This window comes from Phyllostomus discolor, chromosome 4, assembly GCF_004126475.2.
Source record: "Phyllostomus discolor isolate MPI-MPIP mPhyDis1 chromosome 4, mPhyDis1.pri.v3, whole genome shotgun sequence".
NCBI lineage: Eukaryota > Metazoa > Chordata > Mammalia > Chiroptera > Phyllostomidae > Phyllostomus > Phyllostomus discolor.
The window spans coordinates 36,539,583-36,559,962 of NC_040906.2; the positions used below are offsets into that span (position 1 = coordinate 36,539,583).

A 20,380-nucleotide genomic window follows, 5' to 3' on the forward strand; every position below is an offset into this window, starting at 1 on the left:
ACACAAGAAAACTACACACTCTCTATACCTCAAGTTGAGATAAATTTAAGTGATTAGTTTAGGAATATATTCACATTAAAAATGTTACCTTTCCGCCAGACTGCTTTTTAGCACTTTCATATAACTCATCGATATGAGAGGTAAAAGACATAAAGTCAGGAATGACAAACTTTCTTCTAAATGCTTGTGTCAACAAAACAATGTTGCTTTGAACACATCTGTAGAATGTGAAAAAAATAAAAAGACTGAATGTCCTTCAAATATGAGTACTTGGAAATAACAATGTTAATTAGGAGAATATTTAAATAATAGAGAAATTCATGATTTTATACAACAAATTAAATCCTATCAATTATATTCTTTCTACATTATTTTTATTTCCTTCAAACAGGCTTTCATGTAGTTGTTTGTAATCTGTTGAACAAGTTAAAGAAATAAATTAGATTGCCTAAGAATTACATCAAAGATTAAAGCAACAGAGCATTCCATCAGGTTAAGTATCAAGACCATCTAAAAACAAGTTTCTTAGCCTATCAGAGTTGACAGGCACTCAGTATTACATATAGTTAACAAAAATCAGACTTGAATATGTCATAGTTGGGATTCTATTTCTTTTTCACATTACGTAACCTCAGACATATATATCCTTTATTTCTATAAAACTATTACTAGTGTTTTACAAAAAGCTACAGTTTGTGTTTTAACATAGTTTTCCTGAATTACATTTCAAAAACTTGCATTTCTAAACTAAAAAATGGATATAAAATCAATGTTTAGTCACATTAATCTGTCTCATAAATAACATACTTGTTAAGATGCTTGTAAAAATAATGAGTAATTCTACATGAGATATATAACATAGAATCCAGTTTATATTATTTGAATCACCAAAAATGTTTAATTACATTATTTTACTGACTGTAAGATATGTAATACATTGCAGAATAAAAGTATTTATTGTTTAAAACTATTTAAAAGATGGTAAATGAAGTGATTGGAGGGGATGAAATCTAAGGATGTGGACTAATATTCTGCTTTGTCCTAAACAAGATTTAAGCCAGAAAATCAATATATTAATGTAACCTTAAAGAAGGTTACAGCCAACCATATACTTGAGGTTCATCTTCTTTAAAGTTTCAATAACTCAGAAATAAAATATTTAATTGCTAAAGGAAAACTTGCTAGACATGTGCATCAGGCTATAATACCAATTTAGGACTAGCCTTTAAGAGACAAAAAACCCCCAAATGTTTATAGATGAAGTATTAGAGTCAAAGCATTAACTATGGGAAGTCATTTATGTAACAGATCTCTCACAGATAAGTGATATGACACTCTATTAGCAGCTTCTTTGGGGGAAAGAAAAAAAAAACACTCCAAATTGGCATCTAAAAAAATATACTTAGTTTCAAGTATTATTCATCCTGTTTAATCCTCAAAACATAAACACTTTGAGAAGGATAATTTCCCCACTTCACAGATGAGAAAACTCTAACTTGAGTAACTTGCACTAATTATAAATGGAGAAATGAAGTAGACACACAGTATTTGCTTTTTTTAGTTCATGGTAAATGAGAAAGTTTTGTATTTCAATACTTTAATTACAGTTGTTCTAATAAAACATCAAATTAAATTTAAAAGACAGATTTCATACTTTTTAACTATTAATGAAAATTCAGAATATATACTCAGTCAACATAAAATTTAAAAAATGATTTAAAATAAAATAGGTTGTTTCCAGTGACAAGAATGTGACCCACCAAACATAAAAAATTATAGTCCTAATTTCATTAACCTATACATGTAGACATAATTGACACCCCAGAGATACCAAGTATTTACTTCAATAAACTTTGATAAACTGTTTTGTGATAGCTTCACAATGTTAATCTAAGAAGTACTAAGTTTTGTTATTCATTTAGTATTTAATATATTTCAAATAGCAATTCAATTTGTACATGAGAGTTTAAAGAAATATATACTGAAAATATACTTCTCAGCAAAAAAAAGTTAAGACAATTCCTGATCTTAAGTCACTGTATCTGTATCAAATCAAATATACATCCTTATTTAAGAAATAACACATGAAAAAAATATGAGGCTGCCAGTCAAATTTAAATTATTAACTTACTACTAACTATTTAACTATTTAAAATTATCAGCACTTTTAAAAGTAGGCTTTATAATTAACGAAGCTGTAGTCAGTGAAAGTCGAGTTTTGCTTTCTTTTTTTTTTTAAATCAGAAGGTGCTGATAAAGCTGTGGTAACAGTCTTAACTGGTGAATTACTGTGGCCAAGAAAAGTAATCTTAAAACTAAGAAAAGTGTTTAATTGGGTAATGATGAGCATTCCAGGTAGTAAATGTTTTTTCTTGGAGTTATTTTAATATGAATCTAGATAGCATGAATCTAGGAAGTCAGAAGTCATACAAAATAAACTCTGAGGAGGAAGTGCTTATTCATTTCAGTACGTCACATCTTTCTCATGCTTTGGTCAGTCTTCTCATCTGCAAACTAGGAATAATCACTTTTTCCCCTTGATTAGTCTATGTTAGAGTTTTCTTTAGATTTTTTTCCCATGTTAGTCTATGATTAACAACTGTAATGTATGTCAATATTTTACAAAATATCTTGCATATAATTTTTCAGTAGTAAAATAACCCTGAATTTTTAAACAAAATCAAACATACAAATGTAAAGACTTCCATTTGATTAGACCAAAAAATTATTATCACATAAAAATAGTTCTAATACTCATATGATTAAAAATGCATGAATAAACATAGTATTCATTTTCTTTTTTTAATTTTTTTTATTTTTTTTTAAGATTTTTATTTTTTTATTTTTAGAGAGGGAAGAGGGGGAGAGAGAGAGAGAGAGAGAGAGAGAGAGAGAGAGAGAGAGAGAGAAACATCAATGTGTGGTTGCTGGGGGCCGTAGCCTGCAACCCAGGCATGTGCCCTGACTGGGAATCGAACCTGCGATGCTTTGGTTCGCAGCCCAAGCTCAATCCACTGAGCTACGCCAGCCAGGGCATTTTCAACACAAATTTTCTACTTCTATTAGTTTTAAGGATAAATTGGCATTAAAAACAATTGACTATCTAGATGGGTACAGGCAGTCTCCAACTTTCAAACAGATTATGCTCCAAACAGTATGCTCAGAACTCATTTTCCCATTAAAAAAAAAAAAAAGTCATACATAATCTGAGAAAGCTCCTCAAATATTAACCAACAATGTATTTTAGGTAAAATATCAATATATTGACTTCAAATCTGTCCACCTTTATAAATTACTTCTCTGGGAAAATGAATTCCACTATAACATCTCCTTCCTGCCTGCATGGAGGTGAAATAGTTTTATTTCTGGCAACACTAGCTAGAAAAATTATTTTGAAAACAGAGGAAGGACTTCTCTGCAGCAATCACCTTTCCAGGTAACCTGAAAAGGTTAATATTCAGAGGTTTTAAATCACCTCATTCTAGGGATGAAAAGAGCAATCCTTACGTCTACAGACTTAGACTTTTCCACTATCTGCTTATGTACACAACAAAGCATTTGTCAAGTTGGGAACTGTCTATATTACAGTCATCAATTTTTTTTTTAAAAAAGATTGGATGGTGTTTAAAATAACGTGGTTGTTTTTTATATAATCATGGGTAGAAAATTTTGTGATTATATTTCCTGGATTCATAATCATATATTTAAATTACTTTTAGTTTCAGATTTAAACATAGAAACATGTTTATAAAGCACAAAAAAATTTAAACAGTACTAAAAAAGTGTATAAAAGTGTGAGATGCTGCTTTCACTTTAAATTCCAAAGCAAGCCCTCATATCTATTACCAATAGATCTACCTACCATCTCTCTGACAATGCACTATCAGATATGCCAAAATAACACCTCAGAAGGCACCATAATGAAAAAGTCCTTTGCACAGAAAGCTCATAAACACTAAAAATAAAATAATCTTTATTGTAAAAAGGTACAGCTAGCTAGAAATTATTTCCTACTCTATACAAATAAAGCAGTTCTGAAGACTCAAAATTCCTAATGCTTATTCCAACATGGAACTAAAATCTACACTTTACAAGGTCAGTTGAGTTAACAGAATTAAGAACCCTTGTGGTGAAAAAATAAACCCACACTGTCAGCAGTGCTGCAGAGCATGCCAAGAAAATTTGAAGGACCTCAGTTAAATACTTATACCTCAAATGACTTAAAATTCCAGGACATTCCCAGGAGATATCTAGAACAAATATCATCCAGCCCCCCAAAGAAAATAAAAGAAAACTAAATAAAATTACATATATACATACAAATAAATTTTCAAGGCTGATGCTGGAATTCTTTGGATATTTCAACCTAAGCCTGTAGTCTGAAAAAGGCCAATGTCTTATACTAGTATTTACAATTTTATACTAGTTTTCACTTTATTAGTAGTTTAAAATACAAGTGACCTCTTTGGGATCCATTACAAACATGCTGTCCATTAAATCATTAATTCAGACTAATAGGAACACATTAATGAACACAATAATAAACAAGCAAATACGAAAATAAAAAATATTCTCAATCAACCAAATCAAGGCATTAATCTCCAAAGTTATCTTTAGTTTTTAAATATTTGAAGAAAACTAAAATAGTCAAAAGCCTATCTGTTAATACATCTAAAGAGAGGAGAGAAGCAAACAATGAAAAATTGTAAATCTAAGAAATACAGGCTGTCTGAAACTCTTTTTTTATAATGTCATCTAAATCACCTTGAAAGAAAGAAACTGAGACCATGGTGAGAAAGCCTGCAAGACATTCAGATGAACTGGTGCTCAATTTCAGCCATTACAGGACAAAGAGTATTCTCTATTTAAACTGAATGCAATCTCTAGGTACTGTACACTGTAAACATCCATAGCTACATTTCCTTAGAGCAGTTTTAAAGTATACAACACCCCAATGTATTACAGAACTTTAATGTGCACCAAGTTCTTCAAACAATTGATGTTTATAAAACCCAGTTTTTGTTTCAGTTGCACAGGAAGCACTGGCCTTAAAAGATGCAATTTTGTTTTAAAATAAAAACCACCATATAGCATAGCAATCACCATTAAATGTTTGTCAGAAATTTTTACTTTTTAAAAAGATCTTTGTCTAGCATGACACCATCTGATGTTGTTTGAAGAGTTAATCTTAACATATCCATACACTCTTTCAACCTGGGATCAGACGTTCGCAATCCTGTAGATTTGAGTGCCTGTTTTTAAAAAAATAAGAGTTTGTAAATACATAGTGCAAATAATGTTTATGCTTATTCCAACTAAAAGTTTTTATTCCTGTACATAAAAACTTCTACCCAAGACCTGAATATGTATATGGCATTTTAGTGTCACTATTACCCACTTTCTGGACAAGTTTCTCAATTCTTTCTTTCATTTTCTTTCACTGATTACCTTGAAATGAGCATAATAAAAATTTGAAAACACAGTAAGGGAAATAGTCAGTCAGAATCTACATGTCAAATGACCTTTAAGACTACATTTCAATATATCTGCATTACTGATTCATTACTACCTTTAAAGAGTTTAAGACAGATAAGTGCAGAAACTTACTGTAATAAATTTATGAACGGGTATTTTCTCTTGTCCTTCTGCAATTGTATAGAACAGCAAATCTTCCAAGCTAGGTAACAGACCCTGTTTTATTTTACTAAAGGGGAGAAAAGAAGACAAAATTAATCCTTGTGTGAAGATTCTAATAGATTTACCTACATTTATTATTAAATATTCACTAAACCAGATTATAACTGAATTGATCTCATTAAGTATACATATTACATAGATTTATCAAAATCAATGCACTGAAACTGCACTGAAAAACAAGAAAATAATGATTCATTAATGAGTACAGGTATTTTTAAATTCCAGGTTTTAAAATCTTGATTACCATTTGTTGCTGTGCTAATGCCTAGCCATCTGATACAGCTATACCTTCCTGCACAGACTAATACAATCACCTAATATTAATTACAGAGCTCAGCAAAAGTTCAGGTAAGAGTCAAAACTTCGCTTTTTTTTTAAATGACTATATTTACGTATTATTCAAATAGTTAACCTGACTGCAAAATCTGAGGGAGACAGCAATTAAGTACTAGGCGGTAAAGATTAGCATACAAGTTCTCGAATCCTGGCTATAATACTTAAACTGAGTCACCTTGTGTAAATTGACCTGCAATTCAGTTTCTTCTTCTGAGAAAGGGAGATAATAGCACCTACCTCACAGGGTTATTGTGAGGAACAGCTCACTTACACATTCAATACCTTAAGAACACTGCCTGGCAGAGAGTAAATACTCAACTGATGGTACCTACAGTTACTATTTCTAAATGTTCTAGGTTTACATATACAGATCAAATGCCACAAATCAGAAAGCCTGTTAAAATAAAAATTTTTGTCATTAAAATCTTAATTAACTAATTAGTAAAATACTATGATTAACCAAACTTTTAAACAAGAAAGGAACTTTTTCCTATACATTGAAAATCTTTCAAGTAAACAAACTACAATAAACATATTAAATGTCTTCTTTTGGAAGGGTTAGAAACTGAAATTAACACATTTCATTATCCTGTCCATCAATACTGTTAATAAGCACTACAGCCATGTTATAAGGACTACCTACAGATCTAAGACAGATTAACTGTTCCCCACCCATATTTATTAAAATGGGGGAGAAATATATACATCTGTGTATATACATATATATATATATCTGTATGTATAAAATATTCTGGAAAGGACTTTACCTGTATTTCAAGGTAGCAAGAGAGAAAATTATGAGAGAAAAGAAGGAGGGAATACTTGTTTTCTTAAATTCAGTCAGACCTTAAGTCAATTCTGGACTAGCCATTAGTATAATGGCAACTTTAAAAGGAAAACACTGTAACTACTCTTGTAAAATAAACTGTTCCACGGCATAAGTCTTTTTAAAATTGTGTTTTTATACTGTTAAAAAAGCTTTTCTAGGTGTCCAAATATGTACTAGATTACCGAAAGATTATTTAATAGTTCCATACTTTAGTTAAGACTGACCACATGTATTTAGTAATTACTTAATATAATTACTTCCTTATTATTAGTGATCTTCTATCTTAAAAAAACAATAGAAAATAGAGTTGGTTCATAGAGCATGTACATTTATACATGCAAATATATAATTTCTCCTAAAATATTAATGTTGACATTAATATAATTTATGTGTGTTCAAAGCTATTATAACTTTCAGTTTTTAAAGTTAACCTTAATATATATGAATTTCAGGCCAAGATTTTAAATAAACTTCACACATAGCATAATTTAGTGATATATCCTGGATATATAATTATTCCCTGAAACAATTTTGGCTCCTAGAAAACTTTTTAAAATGTATTTCTGGCTCTGGCCTGATGGCTCAATTGGTTGAAGTGTTGTCCCATATGATGAAAGGTTGTGGGTTCGGTCCCCAGTTGGGGTGTGTGTGGGAGGCAGCCAATTCACGTTTCTCTCTCACATCGATGTCTGTGTGTCTGTCTGTCTGTTTCTCTCTGAAAATAGCCCCGAGTGAGGATTAAAAAAATGTATTTGCAATATTGTAAAAATAAGAGCTAAAATTAATGAGTAACTTACATTCTAAATACTCATAGAGCATGCATTCTAATGTAATCCCTTCAATGACCTTCTGACACAAGGTATTATTATTACCCAAAATACAGTATGGTTCCTGGTTTACTATTTGTTGAAAAAACGTGTAACTCCATCCCCATTTCACAAATGAGGAAACAGAGGGTCAGACACATGAAACTTCCCAAGACTGTATAAAGGCAGAGATGGATTTCTGTTAATCCAGAGTCCAAGCCATTTATCACTATAGTATACTAGGTTTCAAATTTACTAGCTAGTTATTAATTGTTATTACTGTTATAATATAGTTTTTCTTGGCCTTACCCATATCTAAAACCATTCAAGTGTTCAACAATACTAATAAGTTAGTTATTGAAAGAAAAGCTGAGCCGGGAAATCAGTGAAAAATTCGAACATACCAATTATTAACAGAAAATGGTTTGTCAAATAAACTTCAGACAGTGGTACTTTATCACTTTAAAAAAACTGCAGGATAACATTTCTATGTATTTATTGCACCAGTAAACAGTTTTTGCTTTGCTTAAAAGCTATATAAATAACATAAAATACGTATAGACTTCTTTAGCTTATGGAACATAGTGCAAAAAAAAAAATTAAAGTGACTGAATTATTGCCATGGCTAGCAAAAAAGATGAATATTTATTTGTTTTTGGACGAGACTAATTTTTATCCACAAGAGAGAGATTTAAGCCATCTCTAAAAACTATTCTCACAAAATAAATGGTCAAAATTAACAAAAATAAAATACTACCTATCTTAGCATTCAAAAGCTCAGACTCTGATCTGAGAATGAGTTATCTTCAACAATCTGGTGAACAAATATACAGATTCTCCCCAAATTTCACACAGGTAGAAATTACTCCAAACATCTTTTTTGTCCCCTTTTCCTCCTCAAATTGAGTATGGCTTTTGACAACACTTCATAATAACATATTTTGCTATTAAAATTCAAAAGCTAAAAACTCAGTTTTCAATAACTATACAGTAAGTAGAAAATCCTTGAGAAGTATTTAAGTTTAAAGATTATAGCAAGCTTCCAAACCCTAACATTAATATTTTAATGTTACCAATATCGATATTTATGAATTTATTGATATTAATCCAATTTATAATTCAACAAATACTTATTGTTTATTAATATTAATTCAATATTAATCAACCCAAGTGATCCCTGAAGATACCCTAAAGAAAAACATAAATGGTAATGACACTCAACAACTAAAACAGAACATGCATAGATTAGTAAATCCAAAGAAAAATCCTTGTTTTGTACTTTTTATTTCTTTCCTTTTATTCTCCCTCATTTCCTTTCTAATTTCTGCCTTTAAGATCCATTCACCATCACTTTGTTCCTTCTTTTACCCATTCCTTCCCCTACTTTATCCTCATAAAATATCTGCCTAAAAAAACAAATGATTTCTTTAAAAAAATCCCCATGCATGTAACTGCCATCTATGATATGTACAATGCTGTTAGTTGTTGCTTACAACCTAAAAGGGAAATAGAACAATATATGTAAGGCAGAATTATGGGAAAAGATTTATGGGATCCAATCACTGAAAATTACTTTACTGTGGACTAATAAGGTCAAGGTTTTTTAGAATAGGTAGAATTTGAATTAGACTTGAAAGCTGGGTAGGAGCTGGAAACATGGCAACAAATGGGGATTTCAGGCAAAGGAAATACAACTACCAAAGCAACGAAGTTAAGCATTCACTAGATGTTTGTAAAGAACAGCAAACAACCAGAACTTAGGATATATGAATTAACGTGTCTTTTTCTACCTACAAGCCATTAAAATACCTAATTTTCATGGCTGAAAGAAATCTATGTTAAGTCAACCAATAAATGACGAACTACCACCCCAAAAATGATCTTTAAAAACAATTTTTTTCTTTCTAAATGTTATGTATCGTTTTGAATTTGAGTGATCTTACTGTGTCCACCATCACCAGCAAACAGCAGATTAAACCTGTGAGGTTGAAAGTTGAATTGAAGGTAGCTAACTATCTAGAGCTAACCATTATATGTCTGACAAAGTGACAAATTCTACTTACTCTCTAAGTTACTTCACCCCAAGAGTTATTGTTGGTGGAATATAAAAGAAAGGTCTTACATATTTTGAAGATTTACTGTTAAAAAAAAAAAACACTTTGTTGTTTTATCTCAAAATCCTAGGCAGTAAAGCAAGGTGGGTAAACAGTTCCCAATTTACAGATAAGGACAGTCTCAAAATCAAGCAGCATGTCCAATGTCACACAACTCTTGAGTCACTGGACCAGAATTAGTTTAAGAGAGCTGGTTCTTGGTTTCCACTCCTAGGTACTTCCTGCTGTGTCGATGAAAAAGGGACCACATACTAAACCTGAAAAGCTGAGGGGAGGCCCACATGGTGGGCCTTACAAACCCAGAAATGGAAAGTAACCACATGTGGTGGCCTAACTAAAAGCAGGCTATGGTGGATGGTCACCCTAAACTTACAGCTTTCTTGACAAAGGTCAATTTTTATCCTTGAAAATGTTAGGTGATTAAATTTTTGTTCTGCCTTGTTAAAACTGCATCCTGAAAAAGCAAGGATGAGATTATATTAAATTAGGGCTGCTGTTTTGATTGGACTTTATTGAAATTTATTGAAGATCAAGCCAAAGAAGGAAGCACAAAAGCTAGCTTTATGTGAAGAAATGGCTGGGCTATTCATATCAGCTAATGGTAATTTGTCCACATGTACAGCTTCATAAGTCTAATGGGTGGTGGTGGAGCAGGGGTGGCAATCTGCCTGTCTCTGATGGGGGGATGAGGACATAGCAGATCAAGCCTCCAATGTCCAACTCTGTTAGTCCTTTCAACCAGATATTCCTTTAGTCAAGTATCCTTTAACAAATCATTCTAGTTGTAAAAATACCGGTATTGTGTGAATTCTGTCACTTCAGCCACTTTGATACCACAGCAGAGATGTTTACTTTAAAATAACTAAAATACATGGGTAGATATTAATAAAAGGCAAACTTAAACTACTCATAGTACAAAACAGCTCTGAAAATGGAATGGGCTGCCTGCTAAGGAAGTGAATTCTCTTGTCAGAAAGTACTCAGGCAAAAAATGAGTAACAGCCTACAGGGGAATTTTTATAAAAGAAAAAAGAAGTGTATCAGCTGAGGAGATGGGATGTTAAGGTCTCTTCCAATCCTGAACCTCAAAAAGTAATCAATTCAACACAGTGTTTTATTAATCTGCTAGTACTAGATTTTTTTAAGAAATCCTAATAATGTATGAGCTTGATTAGGTCTTTTAATATCTGTGGCCAGTTTATAAAATATGTAAAATGAGGGGGAATTAAGATGTCTTTATAATCATTTCCAACTTTAATTCTCAGTTTTTGGATTGCTAAAAATAAATCTCCTAAATTCCTACACTAAAAACCATAAATTTTATTGACTCAGGACCTATGTGCACGTAAAGGACTTATGTACACACATTTTATACATAAAGCTCAATTACCTGGGTTCTTTTAAATAAGGGGAGTACTTAATGTCGCTGAATTGTATACTTACAAAATGTTAAACCAATAAATTTTATATTTATTTTACCACATTTCTCTTAAAGCTAAGGGCAATGGGTATAGAAGGTGAGAGTGAAAATAGCTATAGTAGAGACATGAAGGACAGGAACAAGATGTAGCAACTGATAAAAAGACACAAAAATCCACAGAACTCATTCAAAGCAGAACCAATCAGTATGAAAGACTACCTTATATAACTAAACACAGTTTAGTGCAGGGGCCACTAACAGCAAACTATAGCAGGGGACCACCTGTTTTTATAAATAAAGTTTTATTTTAAGACAGCCATGTTTGTTTATTTACCTATTGTCTATGGCTATTTTGCTACAACAGCTGATTTGAAAAGTTTTAACAGGGATTAGATAGCCTGCAAAGCCAAGATTATGTATTATTTTGCCCTTCAGAGAAAGTTTGCCAACACTTGGCTTAGAGCATCACTGTTTTAGCACTGTGTAGTAATGCTCACTTATACTAAAGATAACTTAATGGGAAATGTTCGACCCCATTCATTATAATGTTTTAAAATGGCAGAAAAATATGCAACATTTTCTAAGGGGACTTATACCAAGAATAGTTTAGAAATAAAAAATTGTAGTGACTGTAACTGAATAATATTGATAAATAGCAACAGCACAAACCTATTCATAATCTTTTTTCATGTAAGTGGTGCTTACTATTTTTTACTGTAAATGGTGCTTACTATTATACATAACAGCAACAGGATATTAGAAAAGCAGACCAGAAGAGAATAGCAGAGATTAACAATTTAAAATTTAACAGTGTGGCCCTGGGTGGTGTGGCTCAATGGATTGAGCGCCTGCCTGCGGGCTGAAAATTTGCCAGTTAGATCCTGGCCAGGTCCCCAGTTGGGGGCATGCAAGAGGCAACTGATCTGTTTTTCTCCCTTCTTTCCTCTCTCTATCTCAAAGAAAAAAAAAAAAAAAAGAACCTTTTAAAAAATAAATAAAACTTAATAGTGTCATTCTTTTGATTATTGAGGTTATATATAACCATTATATATACTTATAAAGGGAAGTCTTAAAAGTAACTTCAAGGAGACAAGAAAAATAATGTTCAGTCTCACAAACCACAGCTGGTATTATCATTGCAGCTTATTTCCCTCTATCACTTTTTAAAGCATTTTTTTTCAAAAGCTTAAGATCATTCGAGATATTAAAATATCTGCATTCTAACTTTTGACCCAACTTATATTTTCCTTATATCCATAAAAAGAATCTGTATACATTTTAAATAACCAAATAAGAGACTTTCATGTAGATGTACCATAATTTAACCATTCCACTAATGTTGAACACAAGTTTTTCCCCACTCTTCTCTAATATGCATAATACTGTGCCAAAATATTAGTAAATCTTTTCTATACCTAGATTACTTTGTTACTCTAGAGAATATATTTACAGTTCTTCATACAATTTAAAAATTGTTCTTCAGAAAGTCTGTAATCTTTTAATAACCCCTACCATGAATCTAAGGAAGTACCTATGTCACTCAACATCCTCATCAATATGACAATTTAAAAATCTTCTTTAGAGGCGTGTACCAAAAAAGCAGTATGCAAAAAATGTATTTGTAAATCTTGAAAGCTATCAACTTTTGTTCATCATGCAATATCAGTAGTTCTGTGTTTTAAAATTAGTGTTTTCACCATAAACATTTCTTTAGTAAGCAGTAATGTTACTTACCTACCAGGGATACGTCCCTAAGGAAGCCAAGACACATTAATGTTTCGTTTCTACTACATCGTAGGTGGTCAGCCAGTAATCAGTCATATGTACTGTTTCATAACCAAAGCAATTTCACATCTGAGTAGATTCCAGAATAAAATCATACTAACAGCATCTCTACTTGAAAGCTATTTACCTCACTTAGAGATATCAATGATTACATAGTAACTATTTTTATAAAGTTCACTAGGCTTTCTTAAGCATTCCTCCTTTAAAAAAAGATTATTTCTTTCTTTGTTTGTCTAGGGAGGGAAGAAGAGGGAGAGAATACATCCATGTAAGAAACATTGATTGGTTGCCTCCAGTACATGCCCCAACAGGGGACTGAACCCGCAACAAGTATGTGCCCTGACCAGGAATCAAACCAGCAATCTTTCACTTTGCCAAAGGATGCCCAAGCAACTGAGCCACACCAGTCAGGGCAAGCATTCCTCTTAGTAGCAAATGACTTAAAAAGTGGAAAAGTGCACAGACAAGCAACTCCTTGGTTTATATAGGATTTAAAGATTGAGATCCTTAACGAATACAAATCCTACAATTAGACTTTCAGTTTCTACAGACATAATTTTTCTTTACCTTAGTACTACAAGAAGATGCTAGTATACAGCTTTTTATTGATTTCAAGTAATTTTTTTTAAACTCAAAGAAACCCACAAATATCTTCAACACATTTCTCTTCAAGGTGACATTTTTTCCACACTAAAATAGTGTCCTACACCCTTGCCTCTCTGTCCCCAATAACTTTTCCCTACATACTGTCTCTAAAAAAATGACTAAACTTTATTTGATTGTCATATCCTGAACTAGTTGATTCGGAGGTAGACAGACTTCTTTGTAAAACAGTAAAACCTGAAAACAAGCTAAAACTCAAGGAGACTAAATTTCTGGATCTAACACATGCTCTTTCAGTGACTCTCATCTGAATATTTATTAGTAGCATGCAGTTTGTTAATTACAGATCATATATAGATGTATTGAAGCTAAATAGATGTGTGGTTTAATGTAAACATTAGGCAGCAAAAGTGGTATATGTGTTATGATCCCATTAAAACCTCACTGATAATAAAAACAATTTTAATATTGAGGAAATCACAAATAAAATGACTGAGGAGGTTCACTGAGAAAACACTTATCAAAATTATACTTTCAATTTTGATTTTACCTTAAGTTAACTGAAAATATGCTTTTACAAATTAAAAACAAATGCATTATTAAATGATTGTAACAGAATGTCATCTATTTCAACAGATTGTCTTTTGATTCCAAAATGTATTACCTATACCTGCCAAACACTATCTCAATTTTATTATCAGTACTATTCTATAGGCCTAATTCAATGTTTGCTGAAGTGCATAAGTATTTAATCTTACTTTGAAATTCAATTCTCGACAGAATGTAATGATTCTCTGGCCCTTGCTTTGCATTTCTTAAGAATATAAACTCCTGAAACAAAGTCATAGTATCTGAGGGTAGCTGAAATCACTTTTGTGTGCACTTTCACTTTTAGTATAATAATTATTCTATTTTAATTTAAAAATATTTTTGAAATGCTGTAACTTTGAATAGGTGAGCAAACACACAATTATTGCATGTAAGTATGCCGTTTTCAACAGATACTACCAAACTGCCCCCCCAAACAGCTGAACTAATTTATACTTCTACTAACAACGTAAGAGTTCCACTTCCCATAACCTTTGCATTACTTGCTTTAACTTAACATCTGCCAATCTGATAGAGAAAAAATGATGTTGTTTTAATGGAATACTTTCAATGTTGTAGAAGATAGGCATGATTACCTATTCTCTAAAGAGCATTACAAATACTGCTACTTTCCCAGCCTGGTCCTTCTGTTTGATCACTTTTCCTTTCTAATTAAATAGTAAAATGCCCCCTCGTCCCCACATGCCAATCCTTCGCAAGGACCCTAGAATATACTTCTGGGCTTTACAGAAATGAAGTATGGATGCTTGACAGAGAAAAAGATACTATGATAAAAATGGCTATGTTAAGATAAGCATTGGTATAAAGGTTAATCAAGAATCTTCAATGCTGCTCTGGCTTGTGTGGCTCAGTGGACTGAACACTGGCCTGCAAACCAAAGGGTCGCTGGTTCAATTCCCAGTCAGAGTACATGCCTGGGTTGCAGGCCAGGTCCCCAGTGGGGGACATGTAAGAGGCAACCATACATTGAGGTTTCTCTCCCTCTCTTTCTCCCTCCCCTTCTGTCCAAAAATTAATAAATAAGCAAAAAACAAAACAAAACAAAACCCACTTCAATGCTATAGCATGGTCTGAGACTTTTTTATAATACTTATTCCAGTGATATTTTAAAATTAAAAGTCTATAATTAATCTCAAAACAATATGCAAAATAGATTGAAGAGAGACAAGAGAATGGATATGGGACCCTTGCCAGGTGGTTCAGATGGTTGGGGCCTTGTCCCATACATCAAAGGTTGTGGGTTCAATTCCTGGTCAGTGTGAGTACAGGAGACACCCAAATGATGTTTCTTTCTCACATTGGTGTTTTTGTCTCTCTGTCTCTCCCCATTCCTCCCCCCTTCCTCTCCCCTAAAATCAATTTAAAAAATATTTTTGGGTGAGGATTTAAAAAAAAGAATTGATATGGGGGCACAGATTTTAAATTTGAAGTCATCAGATATATGGAGGTAAATGACAAAACAGAACTTGGAGGGGAGATAATATTACCTACACAAAGACAAGAGTCAAGACTGAGAGAAGGGATATGCTCTTGAGAAGGCAGACAAATGGAAAAGAAGCAAAGGCCTCAGCCTCAGGGTGAACAAACTCAAAAAGAGTCAGGAAAGAAGAGAGACAACTTAAAAACTGAGAAAGCTCAGCAAAGTGGTTTTCAGAATGACAGAATGACAATAACAAAATTAAATAAGAGAACTACATGGAAAACTGGACACAGATCATTACATTTTTCCATAAAATATTAGAGATAGTATTAAAATCTTAACCTAAACCAGAATTGAAGTTGGTTGAAGGAGATGGCAAATACTAGAATGACAATGACTCAAAGTGTCTGACCATCGGAAAAAGATAAGTAGGTAACTTGTTTATATCCCACTGCTTTCCATAATATAATACGATAAGGTTGGTAAAATATAGTTAGACCAAGGTAAGAAGGAAAAGCAAATACCCAGCTATGTGAACTAATAAAATTGCTAAATTTAAATATTAAATTCACTCCGAGCTTACTGGTAAGCAGGGCAAAAGGGTAAACAGTGCAAGTCACATAGTTTCCTATAAGAAACACACTTATAACATAACTTTTTTTTCTGGAAACTAAAAAAGTTTCTCATGTGTGAGCCTAAAATTCAAAGACCAATGTCCTTGTCAGGTTTTACAATAGCAAAGCAATTTTATTCTTATTTATTTAATAAACAGTTATGTTGTACTTAACATATGCCAAATACTGTTCTAAGTAAGCCCTTTACAAAATATTAACTCATTTTTCTCCTGGCTATTTCTTTTAGTAATCCTCTATAAAACCTAGCAGAGTCCTGAGTGAGTGCTGGCATTCCAGGTGGCTTGCTGACTGAGGGATGACGATGCTTTGGAAGCTGAGCATTACAAAGGATAACAGGATCAACTGAAGCTTACCTCCCAGAACAAGAAAAATGTTTATTACATAAAGGCAAAATGAAAGAAGTCAAAGTAGGAAAGCTACAGAAGGGCAGATTATTCAGAAAACAGGATCTTTAACCAGATTAAAAATTTTTTCACAATCTTAAGACCAGTATTCTTCACTTTATACATAAACTGGAGACAGCTGGGGTTCACTCATGAAATCCTTGACTGAAAGCTCTCAGGATTATGGTATATAGGCATGCCTCATTTTGTTGCATTCAGCTTTACTGTACTTCACAGGTATGGCATTTTTGTTTTTTTTTTCCAAACTGAAGGCAAGAGCAGCAAAAAGAGTACGACTTGCTTGTTATTGCAATACTCGCTTTATTACAACAGTGTGTAAGTGAACCCACAAAATATGCAAGGTATGCTTGTTTGAATCAGTCCAGCTATTACTTCAACTTTGGTGGCAAAAAAACAAAAAATCTCTTTTGAACTAAGGTAAACAAAATTATCTTATTAGCCACTCAAACTTCCAGGACATCTGAGCAAATATTCTTGAAGGATTCCCTGGCCTAGACTGATTCTCTGGGGGCTGGGGAGACAGGACAGGACCCTTTTTTAATATAGGATTGTCAATTATGTATAAGTCAGTAAGTAATTATTATTAGCCAAAATAGTGTTTCAAAGTTATTGCTAAAAAGAGATGTTATTTAGAAAGCAATGAAGGTTCAAGCTTCTGGAAAACATGTAAATCACAAAAGGGGCTCAGCTTCCTGACAAGGGAAATAAAAGGGGGACACTAGAGCCCCTGAAGAGAGAGAGACTGGAAGGCATTTTCAATAAAAAGCAGTTCCTACCCTATAACCTTGAAGGACAACTTTTAAATGCCAGCTACTGCATTTTGCAATTCTGTAATTCTGGGCACAGGTATTTAAACTAGTTACATGTCTGATAAAACAGATGATGTTAAAAATGAGTACCATATGAGATTAACCATACACATTATAGTCTCTAAAAAACATTAGAGAGGTAGAAATTTCACAAAAGTCTAGCTTTTTAGGTCTTGAAGAGATCTGAGTTATTTAACTGAAGATGTTAAATACGTGCCTATGGTCATAAGGTTACTTACTCTGTAGCACGTAATCATTATTACATAATACCACAAATTTTGCTCATCAAGCAATTTTTTAAAAAATATTTTTTCAGTCTGGGAAAACAACTTTAGTTTGGAATGTTTTAGGAAGGTACCAACTTCTTACAGGAAATATTAAACAGACCTGATATTGAAAGTATTAAGAATCACTCTTTCGATTTGGCTTAAGGTACTATGGAGCTGGAGGTAGTAACATAAATAAAAAGGAGACGAAACCATGTAATGTTAGCACAGTATCAGAAAACAGTAAAGTATAAAGCAAGCAGGCAGGTAAATTTGTGTTCATTTATAGCACACAAGACAAAATATCCAGGAACTGCTTCACATGCTGTGTAAGAAAAACCCATTTTGTTCTATGACTAAACTGCTGTGTGGTACAAGTGAAATAACATCCTATCAGTTAACTCCAATGTTTCAGTTAGTGTTTTACCCGTCACATTTCATCTTCGGGATTCTGACTTTTATTTTCAAAAAATCGCCCACCTCACGCAGGACATCAGACAGGCCAAAGCCACACCGCACACAGGTGGTCTGTAGTGCGTGCCCCATCTTCTCCGCCACGTGACCTTTTTCCTCCTAATCTTGCTTCGGAAACATTATTTCCGGTGCCCCCGACGGCCCAACACAGGCCTGAAAGAGCCACCCTGTTAATACTAAGAATACTCTCACACTAGGCTTCCAAAGAGATGGTGGCAGAGAGCGCAGCATGGCAGACTGAGAGGAAACTCGAGCCTGGAAGAACGACGAGTCAGGAAAGCACAGGCTTTGCTTAACGCCCGACTCCTAAATGTCACTCTATGTAGATGTTCCTGTGGCATCACCCACGAAGGGCTGGGCGCGTGCCCAGCTACTGCAGCCCGGAGCCAGGGCGCGGCGCACGCACGCGGCGTGGGTCAGGCAGCCACATCTCCCAGGCGGGGGGTGAAGCACCCGGGCGGCCCCGGCAAAGTAGGGCCCAGCGGAGGGGCGCGCGCCGGGAAGGCTCGGGCGCGGCTGGGCCTAATCACTTGGCGTAGACAGCGCAGGCCGCCCGGCATCTCTTTCTTTCTCCTAGAACCTCCGCTCCCACCCCGCCCCACAGCAGGCCCCGCCCGGGCCAGGCCCCACGCGCGTAACGAGGCCTCCGCCGCCGCGCGGGGACACTCACTTTTCTCCTGAGGCCACCAGCTCCTTGCCCTCGCGGTTGCCGAACACTTCCGTCTCCCCGGGGCCGTCCTTGGGGCCGGGCGCTGGCGGGGCCGCAGGCGGTGACGCCCCTGGCTGCGGCGGCGGCTGCTGTTGCTGCTGCTGCTGCTGGGTGCCCCCCTTGCCCAATTCCTGGAGTATCTCTGAGGGGGAGCTGGACAAGCCCCGGGCAAGGAGCCCTGCCGGCCGGCCGCCCCCGCCCCACCACGGGTACAGCCGCGCGGCGGCCGCAGACCCGGCGGCCTCCGGTCCGCCGCCACGGGGGCGCTGGCACAGCGTGACGAGAGGCTGCGCCCGCCTCAGAGCCGCGCTGGGGACAGCGGACGGCCGCAGGAGAAGGTCCCGCAGCTTCGCCGAACCTCGAAGCCGCATCATGCCGCCGGGTCAGTCAGTGTCGGCTGGACAGAGAAGGATGCTAGGGGCGTGGGCGGCCGCTCTCCTACCGGGATGCGTTATCCCGCAGGACGGCGAAAGGGCAAGCGAGGACAAGCAAGGACAGGGGCAGCGACGTGGGTGTGGGTGTGGTTCCGCCTCCCGTTGCCGCCGCCTCTGCCTCTGCTTCTCTCACCGCGAAGGGCACCGCACTAAGGCTGAAGTGCAGGGGAGGGCCGTACACATTCCGCGCTCACCCTCCTAGGTAGGAGGAAAGACTCCGGCGCTCTGCCCACTTCGCCTACTCCTATTGGCTCAGAGTTCCAACCTCCCTTCTGATTGGGGACTGGAGCAGTCAAATGTCTCTTGGAGACAACCTGCGCGACGAGGTTGGCGAGGGATTGGCTGGAGGCGGGGAGAGGAAGCAAACTGACGTGTGAGGCGGCAGAGCCAGGCCGGGCTGCAGAATAGCCCCTTCCTCTCTCTTTACAAAGGCTGAGGCCGCCCTATTTGGGAACCAGGAACTCAGGAGCCTTGTCATTTACGAAGCGGATGAGCTCCTAGACTCTGGGTCCTCAACCTGCTAGGGAGGCTGATGGGCACTAGCCCCTGCTTCTGAGGGGCCGGGGGTCAGCGGGGCTGACGAGAGCTCGGCTGGTCCAGACTTGCAGCTGGACCCCGGCTGTCGGGTAAGGGCGTGTGGCTACGCCTCTGAGGGCCGCGGTCCCGCGAAGGCAGCCCCAGACGAGCCTCGTCCCTCTCCCAAAAGTTACATTTACTTGAAACTTTCCATGGTTGGCGACTACCCAGATGTGAAGTGTTTTGGAAAAAATGAGCAAAATCCTTTCAGCTATGCGACTTAGCTATGTGGAGAGCTGGAGTTTGGAAGAAGGCGAAGAGAGAAGTTCCAGACTACAGTTGCTTTCCTTTTTAAAAATTATTTTATTAACGTACAACAGTATCTCAAAATATTTTTGAACAGCAGTGATTCTCTCAACATCAGTTTGCTTGAAAGAAAAATATATTTTTTCTATTTTAAAAGCTGCTTTATCGTTTAAAAATAGAAGCGTCCTTTAAAATAGAAGCATCCGAA

The 20,380-nt window shown here is 35.7% G+C and overlaps 1 protein-coding gene across 4 annotated transcripts in view; it reads right to left on the minus strand.

Moving 5' to 3' along the window:
• Positions 1-19,475, minus strand: part of GLS (glutaminase) — an 81,747-nt gene extending 62,272 nt beyond the window's left edge. For 2 of the 4 annotated variants that reach the window (XM_028510053.2, XM_036023161.1), the window contains exons 1-4: positions 18,878-19,475; positions 5,608-5,704; positions 5,131-5,252; positions 89-218 (exon numbers count right to left, since the gene is read on the minus strand). In XM_028510053.2, coding sequence (XP_028365854.1) covers positions 89-218; positions 5,131-5,252; positions 5,608-5,704; positions 18,878-19,290 — 762 coding nt within the window. In that variant the 5' untranslated portion in view covers positions 19,291-19,475. Of the gene's footprint in view, positions 1-88; positions 219-5,130; positions 5,253-5,607; positions 5,705-18,213; positions 18,632-18,877 lie in introns of those variants that run through there. The other 2 variants (XM_036023162.1, XM_028510055.2) reach the window with 2 other exon arrangements.
• Positions 19,476-20,380: the final 905 nt, after the last annotated feature.